The sequence below is a fragment of the Periplaneta americana genome, chromosome 12 (genome assembly GCF_040183065.1).
Source record: "Periplaneta americana isolate PAMFEO1 chromosome 12, P.americana_PAMFEO1_priV1, whole genome shotgun sequence".
NCBI lineage: Eukaryota > Metazoa > Arthropoda > Insecta > Blattodea > Blattidae > Periplaneta > Periplaneta americana.
The window spans coordinates 109206407-109221458 of NC_091128.1; the positions used below are offsets into that span (position 1 = coordinate 109206407).

General features: G+C 37.6%; 1 protein-coding gene across 4 annotated transcripts in view; it reads left to right on the forward strand.

Moving 5' to 3' along the window:
• The window catches only part of LOC138710797 (hemicentin-1-like), a 191328-nt gene that overhangs the window by 44770 nt on the left and 131506 nt on the right, over nucleotides 1-15052 (forward strand). For 2 of the 4 annotated variants that reach the window (XM_069841918.1, XM_069841919.1), the window contains one exon: nucleotides 8990-9183. In XM_069841918.1, coding sequence (XP_069698019.1) covers nucleotides 8990-9183 — 194 coding nt within the window. Of the gene's footprint in view, nucleotides 1-4208; nucleotides 4312-4912; nucleotides 5125-8989; nucleotides 9184-15052 lie in introns of those variants that run through there. The other 2 variants (XM_069841921.1, XM_069841920.1) reach the window with 2 other exon arrangements.

Here is a 15052-nt window from a genome sequence, read left to right on the forward strand (position 1 = left end):
CTTAAAATTAATGGCATTACTTCCGGTTCACTCTGTGTATTTTACCACCTGCTTTATCACTGAATATCTTTTTGATTAGGAATCTCTCATTATTTCTTTCAATGTAACCAACCCATCTAAGTCTTGAGCTTTTTATTTCTCCAATAATCTATGAATTTCCGTATAATTCGTATAGCTATTTGATATTGTGAACTTTCCATTCTCCATTTTCAAATTTTGGTCCATACATTCTTCGCAGAATATTTCTTTCCCATGCTGCAATCTTTCTTTCGTTCTCCTTTAATAAAGTCCATGTTTCAGATGCAGGGGAGACTGTTTTATCTTTAGAATAGTGTACCTTTAAACATTTTTTTTTTTTTTTTTTTGCTACCTAGAGGACTCAAACTGAAGTAGATTGTAGAGAAAGCCGCTAAGTAGCTCTGGTCGTAGTTTCAGTTTGATTTACTCCAAAGTGTGAGTTCTATTGACAAAAGAAGTTTTTTTAGTACCAAAAATAAACATTTCGTTCATTGATATACGTTTTCTAACACAAAACCAAATTGTATTTATATATTTGATGTACCGAAGTACATATGATATTTCCATGCAGATATTCTGCGTCATCATATGATGAAAGAGTGATGGAACGGAGAAAAATTCTCTCCGGCGCCTGGATTTGAACCCGGGTTTTCAGCTCTACGTGCTGATGCTTTATCCACTAAGCCACGCCGGATACAACCCCGACGCCGGTTAGAATCGTCTCAGATTAAGCTCCATCTCTTGGGTTCCCTCTAGTGGCCGCCCTCTGCACTACGTCATAGATGTCTATGAACGCAGGACCGAAGTCCATACATGTGTTGAGGTGCACTCGAATGAGTGACTGGTTGGCCGGGATCCGACGGTATAGGCGCCGTCTTAAATCACAAAGTGATTTATTACGCATATCATATATATTTTGATGTACCGAAGTACATATGATATTTCCATGCAGATATTCTGCGTCATCATATGATGAAAGAGTGATGGAACGGAGAAAAATTCTCTCCGGCGCCGGGATTTGAACCCGGGTTTTCAGCTCTACGTGCTGATGCTTTATCCAGTAAGCAGAGGGCGGCCACTAGAGGGAACCCAAGGGATGGAGCTTAATCTGAGACGATTCTAACCGGCGTCGGGGTTGTATCCGGCGTGGCTTAGTGGATAAAGCATCAGCACGTAGAGCTGAAAACCCGGGTTCAAATCCCGGCGCCGGAGAGAATTTTTCTCCGTTCCATCACTCTTTCATCATATGATGACGCAAAATATCTGCATGGAAATATCATATGTACTTCGGTACATCAAAATATATATGATATGCGTAATAAATCACTTTGTGATTTAAGACGGCGCCTATACCGTCGGATCCCGGCCAACCAGTCACTCATTCGAGTGCACCTCAACACATGTATGGACTTCGGTCCTGCGTTCATAGACATCTATGACGTAGTGCAGAGGGCGGCCACTAGAGGGAACCCAAGAGATGGAGCTTAATCTGAGACGATTCTAACCGGCGTCGGGGTTGTATCCGGCGTGGCTTAGTGGATAAAGCATCAGCACGTAGAGCTGAAAACCCGGGTTCAAATCCCGGCGCCGGAGAGAATTTTTCTCCGTTCCATCACTCTTTCATCAAATTGTATTTGTTAATATCCATCAAATACGGTGTGTTCCCTATCATCTGGTGAGTAGGCCTAATAAAGTATTTTAATTTCCATGATTTATTCGAATCTCTAGTTTGTTTAAAAGTGCACCCTCTTCTACCTTTGAACACAAAACATATTGTAGCATGGAACATGTTCCAAGGTACACGATACTATCGGTTTTTGTTTTTCTTTTATTTTAAGATCATGTCACGAAGGTAAGTCTGGAGTTAAGAGGCCCCCAATTGATACGGATGCCTTGAAGAAAGTTGTTGAAGCTGTTATTGCTCCTCCAGAAAATAAAATCTCAATCAGAGAGTCCTGCTCTGGTTTATGATAATATAAATCCATTTCAAATATGATTGTCAGGTTTTACAGCTTATATTCCCACTTATATTTCATGTGTTCCAACTTACAAGAGGATATGTTCCAAGGTACATGAACCTGTTGTACCTTTGAACACATACAATATTCCTTCATTTTATTTTTTTCATCCTTAATAGATCTGTAAAACAGGAAAATACATACAGGAAGTTGTGAAAAAACCTTCAATAATTATTTCAAGCATTTTTTCATAAAACTTCATTTCCCAAAATTAAAAAAAATGTGAAAAGTGTTTAAAGGTAAAACAGTCTCTCCTATATGTTACCAACAGTCTTATTATTGTTCTGTAAATTTTCTTTTTCTATTCTTGGAGAGATACTTAGATTTCATTAGATTTTGTAACGCCCAATAACATTTATTTCTTTCTTTTAATCTTTCGTTTATTTCATCTGTTATTGTATTGTTTTCTGTATATGAGTGACCCTAAATATTTAAACTTATTTACTCTTTCAAACTTATTCATTCCAATTTGTATTTCGTTTTGAATTCACATATCCCATGCTTAATTGATTGAAGACAATGATGATTACGGCACCTCATAAATCTCAAGGATGTGCTGCTTTCAGGTCATGTCAACAGACAGGTGTAAAAAGCTCTCACAAAAATCGTGAGCGTACGCGCTATATGCCCTATGCCTCCTAAGACAATGGTGAGCAAAGATTACGTCATATAAAATGCAGCTTGCAATACACAGCAAAGGTGAAGGTATGAGGGGGAGGATATCCAGACTGCTTAATGTTGAATGTACAAGTGATGGCTAAGGGAAGGGAGATCGTGCCTTACTCCTCCGTCCTGTTTGTGTATTAAGTATTTGACTCGTGAGTCAAGAAATGCCGACCAAATGTTTGGTGTGAATTCAAGCATAACAGGTTGATTGGCTCTTCCATCTTTGGAGAGACGTCCGTCACGTAACAGGTTTGGTTTCTCTACAGATTGTTATATCTCATATGTCAAGTGGAAGAACTAAACGGTTAGCGCGTCTGGCCGCGAAACCAGGTGGCCCGGGTTCGGATCCCGGTGGGGGGAAGTTACCTGGTTGAGATTTTTTCCGGGGTTTTCCCTCAACCCAATATGAGCAAATGCTGGGTAACTTTCGGTGCTGGACTTCGGACTCATTTCACCGGCATTATCACCTTCATTTCATTCAGACGCTAAATAACCTGAGATGTTGATACAGCATCGTAAAATAATCTACTTAAAAAAAAAGAACTAAAGCCATCGGTAATTTTTCAGAATGATAGTGCGCCTCTTCACTGGAATCTATTTTGTTAGAGCATTTCTTGATGAGAAAGTTTCTGGCGGATCGATGGAAAGGTCCACACCTGTGGAGTAACGGTCAGCGAGTCTGGCCGCGAAACCAGGTGGCCCGGGTTCGAATCCCGGTCAAGGGAAAGTTACCTGGTTGAGGTTTTTTCCGGGGTTTTCCCTCAACCCAATACGAGCAAATGCGGGGTAACTTTCGGTGCTAGACCCCGGACTCATTTCATCGGCTAAATAACCTACATGTTGATACAGCGTCGTAAAATAACCCCCCAAAAAATAAAATAAAATCGATGGAAAGCACAGTTTAGGTGTCATATTTTAGATTTTCGTTGAAATATGGATACAGTCATTTTCTTTACTTTCTGTATTCAGTTTTGGAGGACTAGAAAAAATGACGGATAATTAGAATAACGAATTGACTGCAACAAAAATATAATGCGCAATTCACTGTACTGCACACACTAAAGAGAATTAGAAATACGCATAGTCTTAATGTTATTGCATTTTTTTTTTTTTCACGAAACTAATGCACAGTTACTTTTTGCTTTGTAAAGTTTATTACCAGTGAACCCTGTAAACATTTGGCAGAGTTTAAATGACTTGTTTCTGTCACAGGGGTTTCGCTACGCCTTGTGTCGCTTACAGTATTATTAAACATATGGTGGAGACAAAAACAACAGCTTTCCACATGCTTCTTATTACATATGACTTGCATGATGCACAGAGTTTTGTACTATATTGCCTGAATCAGTTGTCACGTCTTTTGTCAGTAACAGAACTTCAATTCCCATAATAGGCCTACAATGCAGCACTTTAAAAGTCCTCATCACAACACCCCAGTCTGTGATTATGTAATTACTTCTTTTATAGATGGCATCACTATCTCCCAGTGCTTTCTACACATGCGATTTACGCTGTATTTGGTAGCTTACTATTGTTATAGCGGATATTTAGCGACGTCGTACCAACAGCTAAGTTATCTATCGTCGGGGAAATTAGTGATAGCGAAATGGTATTTGGAAAGCTGTTTACTGCACATTCTATGTACTTTGGTTAAGAAAATATACTATCATTTTTTGATAAAATAAATACTTCCGAAATTAAAAAGTAAAACATATTTATTGGACACTAAAATTTAAATTTTGAAGTCGCATATTAAAAAAAAAATCTCTTTTTACAGTTGTACATTTAAAATTCTGGATACTTTGTTCTTTTTTTTAACCATATAAAAAATGTTGTAAAAAAAGAGTCGTATGTGAAATATGAATTTTGTAAGCGATAGGTATATTTTGAAAATATTCATTGTTTTTAAATTTAATAAATAAAACCCATTAATTTGATCATGAAACTTACATACAAGAATACTTTTTACAAGGGAATGAAGTGTAAATATGGAATATCTGAGATAAAAATTACAGATTTGCCATAGCAAACATTTTACAAACTGTAAAACAGACAAATTCTTGCACATTTTTAGGAAATTAACGTTACGCTTTTCTTGAACTCCTCTGCATGTTGACTTGTGCAGCAGGCAAGTGTGTGACGTCACGAAAGTCAGCCCCTAGCCTGTGCTCTACGAGCGTCAGTCGCTCTAGTCCCGTACACAGCAACCCCGTCGGCTACACGAAGTGTAATGTTACGAATTCGTTGACAAACTTTAGCCTACAAATATTTTCTTACAGTTTGCTATGTTTAGGCAATATTTATGTTTACTTAAGCTACGAGATTCTTCTGTGGTGTAACTATACTGTACTTCGGTTTCCAAGCTGTTTATTCTTCAGAAGAGAGCTGTGAGAATTATCTGTGGTGTCTTCTAGAATTCGCTGTAAGCCACTTTTTGCTTATCTAGGAATACTTCCAACTCGTTCCAGACCTTATATTATATTTAAATAAGTACAAGTATAGTACTACAATTAATGGTTTGATGTGCATATCATATAAACTATACAGTTAATATTATTTACCTTTGCATATAAGCAATATGTTATTTTTTTACCTTCAAGAGGTCAGTGAGAAAGGCATTTAAGATGAATCCACTCTGCAGAGTCGATGAGTTCAGTAATATCAGAGTCTAGTATATACAGTCACGAAGCTAGAGTTGTGAGATTGCTAGGAACAATAGACTGTGCAGGTACTATTTCGTATTGTCTGTAATGAAGCGATATTAGCGATCCTAGTGGTTAGCAACTATCTATGAATGCATATTTACTGCATAATGAGCTTCGTGACTGTATATACTAGACTGGTAATATTAAGTTTTAAATAATATTGTTTTAACTTTATCTAAATCTGACTTCTTAACCTGTACATTTGTATGGTTAATGAGGCAAATACATAGACACCTAATATCTAATAAGTTAACAGAAACGGGTTCCAAAATTAAATTCAAACTTATTGTATTATAATAGAAACATTCTCTTTGACAGATTCGAGGTGTCTATCGAAAACGTGAAACAAAAATTAGTTACTTTTAGTTACCACAACTTAATAATAAGCACGATGGAATTACAAACAATATAACAATAAATGTGTACGGATATATTTATTTATACAGGGTGTAAGGAGTATAAGTGCCGTCCTTTTCACAATCGTCGGGGACGGTCTACAGGATCAAAAAATGTCCATACAACATAGGGTCAAAAGTTGATAGTTTTCTCAGAAAAAATATTTATTTTATTTTATTCGCATTATACTGCTTATATCGTTAGTAAAATTACGAAAACAGTTGCATCAGTAGATATATCTAGCAAAGAGTTAATATTAGTTTAAATACATAATTGTGTGTTCTATTACGTTTTTGTGAAATTAAATAAAATTGCATGCTTAAATTTGTTAATATTCTGACGTGAGAGACGTAGCAACGAGTTCAGCAGGCAGTACTCTGCACAGACGCGCGTATCTACATGTCAGCTGAGTTCAAGCTCCCTGTCCATAGCTCTATTGCCGAGCGGATAACAGTTCGGTAGGTACCAGGTATTCGATAAACAACTTACAATGTCATTCACAGTTTAGGAATATCATATGTTATTAATTTATGGAGAAAGTAGTCTTAATTCAAATGAGGCAAGAAGATGTATCTTCAACGTTTTCCGCAATGAAGGTTACCTAATCGGGGAACTTTTGTTGCAGTTTCTCAAAGATTATTAGAAACTGGGAGTCTCTTACCTCATTTCAAAAATCACACAAACAGAAATTTCTTAAAAAATGGTACTGCTTTATGGAAGCGGGAGAGATTAAAATGTTGCACTTAAAAAGAAGTTCGTGTGATTTTGTGCAATAAATCATTATTGTTTATTTTTTAGGTGGACAATAAATGGACCAATATTACCAATATTGTTAAATAAAATGGAACTTTATCATGAAGTTCTATTAATGAGTAGGGACGACACTTTGTCGCCGCGAGGTACACTATACTAAAAGCCAGGTTATGAACCGACTAAACAGGAAGTAGTTGGCAGGGCGAGAGGAAAGTGCGGGTTAGAGGGGTAGCCTTTACAGCGATGACACGTTGAGTGTGGAGGGTTGGAGGGGAAACGAAGAACGGAGCTTTTCATTGGACCTCACGTGAAAATGTCGTCTGCTAACGAAAATCTGGCAACGGAATGACGGAGACAGTGTAGCCAAACTTCCCAGCAATACCACGCGCATTACGAGTCGCATTTCGTACAGCGTCATTAGCTCGTGCTTTCTTAAAAACCGTAATTTTAATTACTAATATTGCTGATAGTGTTATCGAGAACTATACATAGTAGTTATTTTAAACATATCTTGACAAACGCTGAACACGCTTTGAATCTCGCGCCACTATGTGGCAACAGAGCTCAGAAAGAGAGCAACAAAACGTTGCTTCCGGTTTAGTCGGTTCATAACCTGGCTTTTAGTATAGTACTGGTGTATAGAGTACCTGTGTTTACTAGTTGATAGGAGCAGTCCAGCGACAGCACGCTGGTATAGATCGGCGGAACAAAAATGCAACGTTTCTACAGGTTACCACCGCCATATAATATGTATGCGCGTAGCATATGCCTTGATTAGTTACATCTTTACAATATTACTTACACATATTTACAACAACGACGAGTTAGTCAAATTACACACCAGTATTTGCAATCGAGTTATATACATTATTCTGATACAAACTGTAGTCCGTTACAGTATGCTGTATAACAGTGTGCATTTTTAAGTGTGAAAAAGAGAAATTTCTTCTGTTTTCACTAAAAAGATGCTTGTACTGCGAGAAAGTTCGCTCAGCATCGCACGATGTTATACATACAGTAGGTGCATCTCAAAAAGATTAACAATAGTTGCACTGTTTACTTTTTCTAGTATTTCCGATGACAACAAAAATTTATTTTCTGGTTCATTGGAGAACATCACTCCTACAACAACATGAGCTACTTATCGTCTCACAGCATCCGATGTCTCATCTAGAGATACAAATATTTTGTTACTATCTATAGCTGTTCGAATGGGTTCAGAGTTTTTTTTCATATACAGATGATTACTAGGTTGTACGCATTGATGTTATACTAGGCACTTTTCTAGACGTGTATTTTTCCGTAAACCGCCGAAAATATGGACTACTGAGCTTGCGTATTGGACTATTCGCCGATACCATCATCTCGCACAAATCATTATAAAACTCAAAGTTTGTAAACCGAGCAGATGAGAGAAATAACGGCAAACGTTCACTATGCTTTTTCCTTTCACAATGCTTTTGCAAATCTTTGCGAACGTTTACCTTTAGTTTTGTGTTGCACACTTTATAACGTATATTATCGCCCTCCACACTAAAATACTCACTTTCAAACGCAGTTGCAATTGCATTCAGTTTAGAGCTCTTGTCTGACTACATTGTATTATGTTTACACTACTCTACACAGAGTCACGATCACAACTACCTTGCCATTAAGTGACAACGGCACCAGTAGTACTGTAGGAACTGTAGGTAAGCCACTACAATGAAAAACAAGAAGGCAGCGGCACAGAGCAGCATAGGTTCGAATCGTAAACAAATCAAACGTACGTACGTTCGTTCGTTCTCCGGTGCAGCACACACAGGTTGCCCTTTTCTGTCACAGTGCAGTACCTTCGAACCGATGGCCTCCGTGACGTCAATATAGGCAAGCAACAACCAACCTAAAATCCGTCCATGCTGGGACAAAGTGTCGTCCCTGGTAATGAGATTGAAAGTTTGTATTTGCTGCTCGCTTTATGTAAACTGCATTAGAACAGAGCATCTGTTTTGAACCGGTATGTCTGTATCCGCTTGAGCTGTACTGTGTACTTGTAAACTCCCTCCTCTCCATCCAGCAACGTTGTCAAACGCCTAATATTGTAAACTTTAATAATTAGTTAAATACTGCAATTACAAAAAAAATTGTGAGGACATTTTTTCTTCCTTATGCATGAGCAATCATTAGTTAAAATAATGGCACTTTTACTCCTTACACTCTGTATATTCATCATCAGCAATGAGAAATATCTAAGCCTAGATTCTTCTGAAGAACCTATCATTGCTTCTTCCCAGTTTCAAAATAATAATAATAATAATAATAATAATAATAATAATAATAATAATAATAATAAATAGTAGAAATAGCATTAATGAAATAAAATAATAATATAAATAATTTGGAAGAAACAATGTTGTTGATGACGTAATGATGTTTGCGATTGTGTTCTTGCAGGTTACGGTATTGTTACGGGTTGGGGACGACTAAATGAGAATGGTACGCTGCCGCACATTTTGCAAATGGTGTCGCTTCCGATCATCCGAAAGAAACGATGTCAGGACATGTACACACGCCTTGGTTATGCCAAGTACGTTCACGAATGTCAGCTCTGCAGCGGCTTTGAGAGAGGAGGCAGTGATTCCTGCCAGGTGATTGAAAAATTGTAGTAGCTGAGTCAAATTGGATAACATTCTGCAGAAAGTAAACAACTCCCATTTGATTGAAAATGCAAAAATACAATGGCATTAAACTTTTTATTACAAAAACTAAGTCATTTTTCATAGCAAACTTATTTTTTCAGCCCAATGTTGTAAATAAAATATAGAATAAATGAAGAGGAGCTAAGTTCTGTGATTATTACAACTTAACTTTGTTTCTTTCTGCACAATGCTATTTTGATATAATTATAACATAGTAGCACATCACTAGCCGCACAATTACTCGTACATCTATTGCTTTCCTTATCGGAATCTTAAGATTGAAATCTTAGTGAGTTAAAGTGATATTTATTATATACTGGAAAGAAACGCTGTTTCAGAACAGATTTTCGTAGAATATTCTAATTTCCTCTGACAAAAATATACTAATTCTACAGTCGCGCTCAAACCTCCTGACGTTTGCAGGTGTGTTCGTTTATCGGCGATAGCCAATAGCGGCAGTGCTGCGTTGCAACATATGGACACGCAGACTCGCCTCATACTCGCCGCTTATAAAGTCTCAAAATCAAATAACAAGTGCGCTCGGAAAATTGGTATGATGTAGGGACCCTACGTGTATATATAACGATGAATGTTTGTTTTCAGAAGACACAGAAACAAAACTCACATTTCTACCTCCAGTGGTTCCAATTTTATGGATTAATACAGTAAAATCTCGATAAGACGCTGTTCAAGGGACCGCGTGTAAACCGCGCATTAACCGGGTATACTAATTTTGACTTATATACAGTATCTATTAGCATTTTTCTTTATTGAAATACATGATTCATGAAATGTAATACAGTATTACTCCATTATGTAATATTACCGGTACTGTACTGTACGTCAAAGACATTTACAATATGTACTGTATTTAATACTTTTTAAAAAAGTCATTTATGGTTGTTTGCCGTGTGCGTGTTCTCCCAGTCCTCAATGAGGACTCCTCATGTTTTACCACACTTCACTTTCCTGTGCTTACATCCTCCCTATGTCGCAGCTGCAGTGATTGAGTCGCGATTTTTTATTATCGTCCTTAATGTCGATGATGGGATTCCTAATGAATCAGAGAATTGTTTCTGATTAAAATACTGTTTTCATTGTACTTGCTTAAGATTTCCAATTTTTCTGGCACAGAAAGCGCTTTTCGTATAACACTCATTGTAATTACACTCACAGACACTTGAGTACACTAAAAGCAACAAACTCACCAGCAAAAATTTCCATTCAATGGCCAAAATGTTTCATTGCTGTTACAGTACATTTCTGAAAATATTTCACAAAAATTGCGTATTATGCGGGACTTGAGCGCAACAAATGGAATATTTTATAAAGGCGTTATATTAAATGTGTAGGTATAATCGCTATTTTTGCAAGAATATGCTTTGACAGCATTGACATAATGCTATTTAGGGCCAATACAGTTTATTTGTACAGAAAATTACTATTCCAAATTAAGCCTACCATTCAATTTATTTTATCACACTGCTCCTTTGTGTTATTCGAAACTTTATTAACCCTAATAAAAGTAAAACTATTACACAAACTGATATAAACTCAGCGAGTAATTTACGTCTGACCAACTAATTTTTCTATATTTTGTGGCTTTTAATTTCATTCGATGCAATCTGATGATAATATTTATTATTATTATTATTATTATTATTATTATTATTATTATTATTATTATTATTATTAGATTATGAAAATGATGTACAATATAATATCTTTGAAGTCATATATTTAATGATATGACATAGTAATATGCGTTACAAGAGCGGTATGTTGAAGCTTTCATGTTCGAGGAAAAGTTTGAAAAAGCTTTTTTAATTTCCGAGAATTGAAAGAAAACATACCGCTCGTGTATCGTACATTATTTTGTGTGAAGATCGTTTATTACATACCTGAAAGAGGAATTTCTAATTAGTTGCAATGAAATCTCCATCTTGGTTTCTGTTCAATGACGGCAATTTTGGAAAACAAAAATATCTATCTTCAACATTGTTACTTTAAAATGTTTTCTGTGTTTACTATACTCCAGCAGGGCGTGATATACGTCTGTCTTTTTTTCCCCCAGTCTATAAATGCGAACTTAAAACAAACGGCTTCCTTAATGTTACATGCATCACGAAATGCAGTAACTTTAGTGGAGTTGTAGAGTTTACTTAATTTTTGCAAATACTTAAAAACAATAATTAACAGTACAATTTAGGTGAAATTGCAGTGGTAAGTTTCCAATTTATAATTATTACTATATTGAACGTCTCTAAAAATAATATGTTAAAAGCCTAAAGCAGTAAAATGAATATGTCACTTAAGCGGTAAGAGGAGGGATATTGTTACGTGTGTTCGGTTGGGAATACTGAATGTGGGATTTTAGACTTACCGCGGGTTGGTTTTGTGCGGAAACCAAGCAAATACGCACGATCTCGCACAATAGTAATATACGTTACAAGAGCGGTATGTTGACGTTTTCATGTTCGAGGAAAAGATTGAAAAAGCGAAACGTAGTTGAGCTTTTTTAATTTTCGAGAACATGAAAACAAACATACCGCTCGTGTATCGTACATTATTTTGTGCGGAGATCGTTTAATATATACCTGAAAGACGAATTTTTAATTAGTTGCAATGAAATCTCCATGTTGGTTTCTGTTTAATGACGGCAACTTCGGAAAACCAAAATATCTTTCTTCATCATTGTTGCTATAAAATGTTTTCTGTGTTTACTATACTCCAGCAGGCCGTGATATACGTCTGTCTTCTCTCCCCCCCCCCCCCCAGTCTATAAATGCGAACTTAAAACATACGGTAAGGTTATGTAATGATTTATTTTTCATTTTAATATTTTAACAATATTATTTATATAACATATTGCAGTAATAACATCGGCATCTGGAATCTAGTTGATTTTTTCACGGCTTCCTTAATGTTACTTGTATCAGGAATGCAATAAGTTTCGTGGAGTAGTAGACTTTACTTAATTTTTGCAAATATTTAAAAACAATAATTAACATTGCAATTAGGTGAAATTGCAGTGGTAAGTTTCCAATTTATAATTATTACTATGTTAAACGTCTCTAAAATAATATGTTAAAAGCCTAAAGCAGTAAAATGAATGTCGCGCTTAAGCGGTAAGAAGAGGGAAATTGTTATGTGTGTTACGTTGGGAATACTCAATGTGGTATTTCACACTTACCGCGTATTGGTTCTGTGCGGAAAACAAGCAAATACGCACGATCTCGCACAAAAGCAATTACATAGTCCGCGGTAGCGAAACATGAGCGGGCTTCAGAGCAGGCTGAGATGTCACAAGGCATCGAGTTGTTGGCCACTGACTTCGTTGATCAGAGACTATCCGGAGTGCACCATAGACGATGAATCTGCATTACGTTTATTTTATAATGAGTAATGATGATGATAGACAATTGTTGCTAGGATGTCACAAGGGAATCTGAGTATATCCGGAAAAACCCCCTGTGGTACCTGGACCACGGGGTCGCGCAACTAAACTATATAAATTCAGGATGAATCAACCGGGAAGCGCGCTAGCACTGAGTCACCGTGACAGTTGTAAGTACGATTCCACCTTCAAACATTTATATTTCCCATACGTTGAGATGACATGCATGAGTGGGCAATCCTATAGACCTACTCGGAACCGCAAGAAGTTCTGTTCCCGCCAATTATTTTTGTAAACATATTCAACTATTGGTAGAAGTATATTACATTATGTCGATTCTGAATTAGCTGAGGAGGACGTTCCTAAATCTGAAACATTTTTTTTATACATGACATTTTTAAAGTTTCCACAAAAACCATCAGAATATTAACTGAGATACCTTTCCTGTTGTAGCAGTGTTAATAAAATTGAAAACTTGCAACAAATATTTATCCACGGGAAAGGATTTAGTTTTCTCTAATTCTTATTAGACAACTTCTGACACACTGTCCTTTATGTTATTATAATTGGTTATTTTACGATGCTTAATCAACTGCTAGGGTTATCTAGAGTCTGAGATAAAGGTGATAATGCCAGCGAAATGAGTCCAGGATCCAGCGCGGAAAGTTACCTAGCATTTGTTTTTAATGGGTCGAGGGGAAACCCCGGAAAAAAAACTCAACCAGGAAACGTGTCCCAACCAGGATTTGAACCGTGGCCCGCTCGTTTCAAGGTCACTGCACGCAGCGGTGGACTGTTCTTGATATTCGCGAATATATAAATTCAATGGCTTCTTTATGAAAAGCGCTTTTGGAAAATAAGATTATGAAAAAGATGCAAACGGATCATGCAAATGACTTTAAAAACCGCAAGTGTCAGTGAACCAGACTGCCAAGTGTCTTAGGAGATTCACACGCTCGTGTGTCCCGCAGGGGTGTCTAGCGTGTGCGTGTGAGAAGGCCAGAAATACCGAAGATTTTGTTGGGTTCGAGTTCCTCCTCAGAAATCCACTAGAGCCCTTGCTGTTGATGGAGATGGTCCTGCGTGGTTATATCACAGTCTAGTGTATACAGTCACGAAGCTTGAGTTGTGAGGATGCTAGGAACAATAGACTGTGCCGGTACTATTTCGCATTGTCTGTAATGAGGCGATATTAGCGATCCTAGTGGTCAGCAACTATCTATGGATGCATATTTACTACGTATTGAGCTTCGTGACTGTATACAGTATACTAGACTGTGGTTATATCCTGTATGAGGAGAGTGCCCTCCCCCCTTCCAGAAAAATGTAGCCTACTATGAGAAAGGAGACTTCTACAATGATCTATGCATATCGCATCAAAATGACGGTGTTCTCTTCCCGTTTAGGCCTATAATCCTTAATCGTTAATAATAATATACAAATATAGCCTATCTCTAAAGCAGTGGTCGGCATTTCGTGACTCGCGAGTCAACCTCTTAATAACAAGCAGGGTGGAGGGGTAAGTCATGATCACCCTCCCCTTAGCCATAACTTGTTCATTCAATGTTAAGCAGTATGAATAACCTCCCCTCCTATCTTTCCCATTGCTGTGTATTGCAGGCTGCATTTTATATGACGTAATCTTTACCGACCACTGCTCTAAAGTAATCAGTGGCGCGGCAGCCCATTTAGGATCAAGGCCGACCAGCCGACTGCTGACCTCACGTCCACATGCCTCAGCAGAGGTGAACGATCATCTAACCAGTACAGAGGTAAAGTGTGATCAGCACGATGATCCCCAGCCATTATAGATGCTTCTCGAAACCGGTTTTCGCTTCCTACCGTAGTTTCCCAAATTCATCATAATGCTGGCTCGAACCAGCGCTCATTCCGTAACGCAAGTTCAGGCATGATACCTTAGACCACGACGCTACGGCGCAGGACGTAAATGCATATTCACATGAATATAATAGGATTCAGCTGTGTCTGTGGCTCGGCGCTAGCGCTTTGGTCTTCCAACCAGGTGCTCCCGTTTCGATCCCCGACCTGGTTGTAGTGGAATTTGTGATGGACAGAGCAGATTTTTTTTAAGTTGGTTATTTAACGACGCTGTATCAACTGCGAAGTTATTTAGCGTGGATGAGATTGGTGATAGCGAGATGAGGCCGAGGATTCGCCATAGATTACCTGGCATTCACCTTACGGTTGGGGAAAACCTCGGAAAAAACCCAACCAGGTAATCAGCCCAAGCGGGGATCGAACCCGGGCAACTTCAGACCGGCAGGCAAGTGCCTTAATCGACTGAGCCACCCCGGTAGCTTGAACAGATGTTGGAGAGGGTATATATGTGGGTACTCCCTTTTTCTTCTATCGTTTTACCAATATTCTCTACATCCCCTTTATTACATCTATCATCTACAA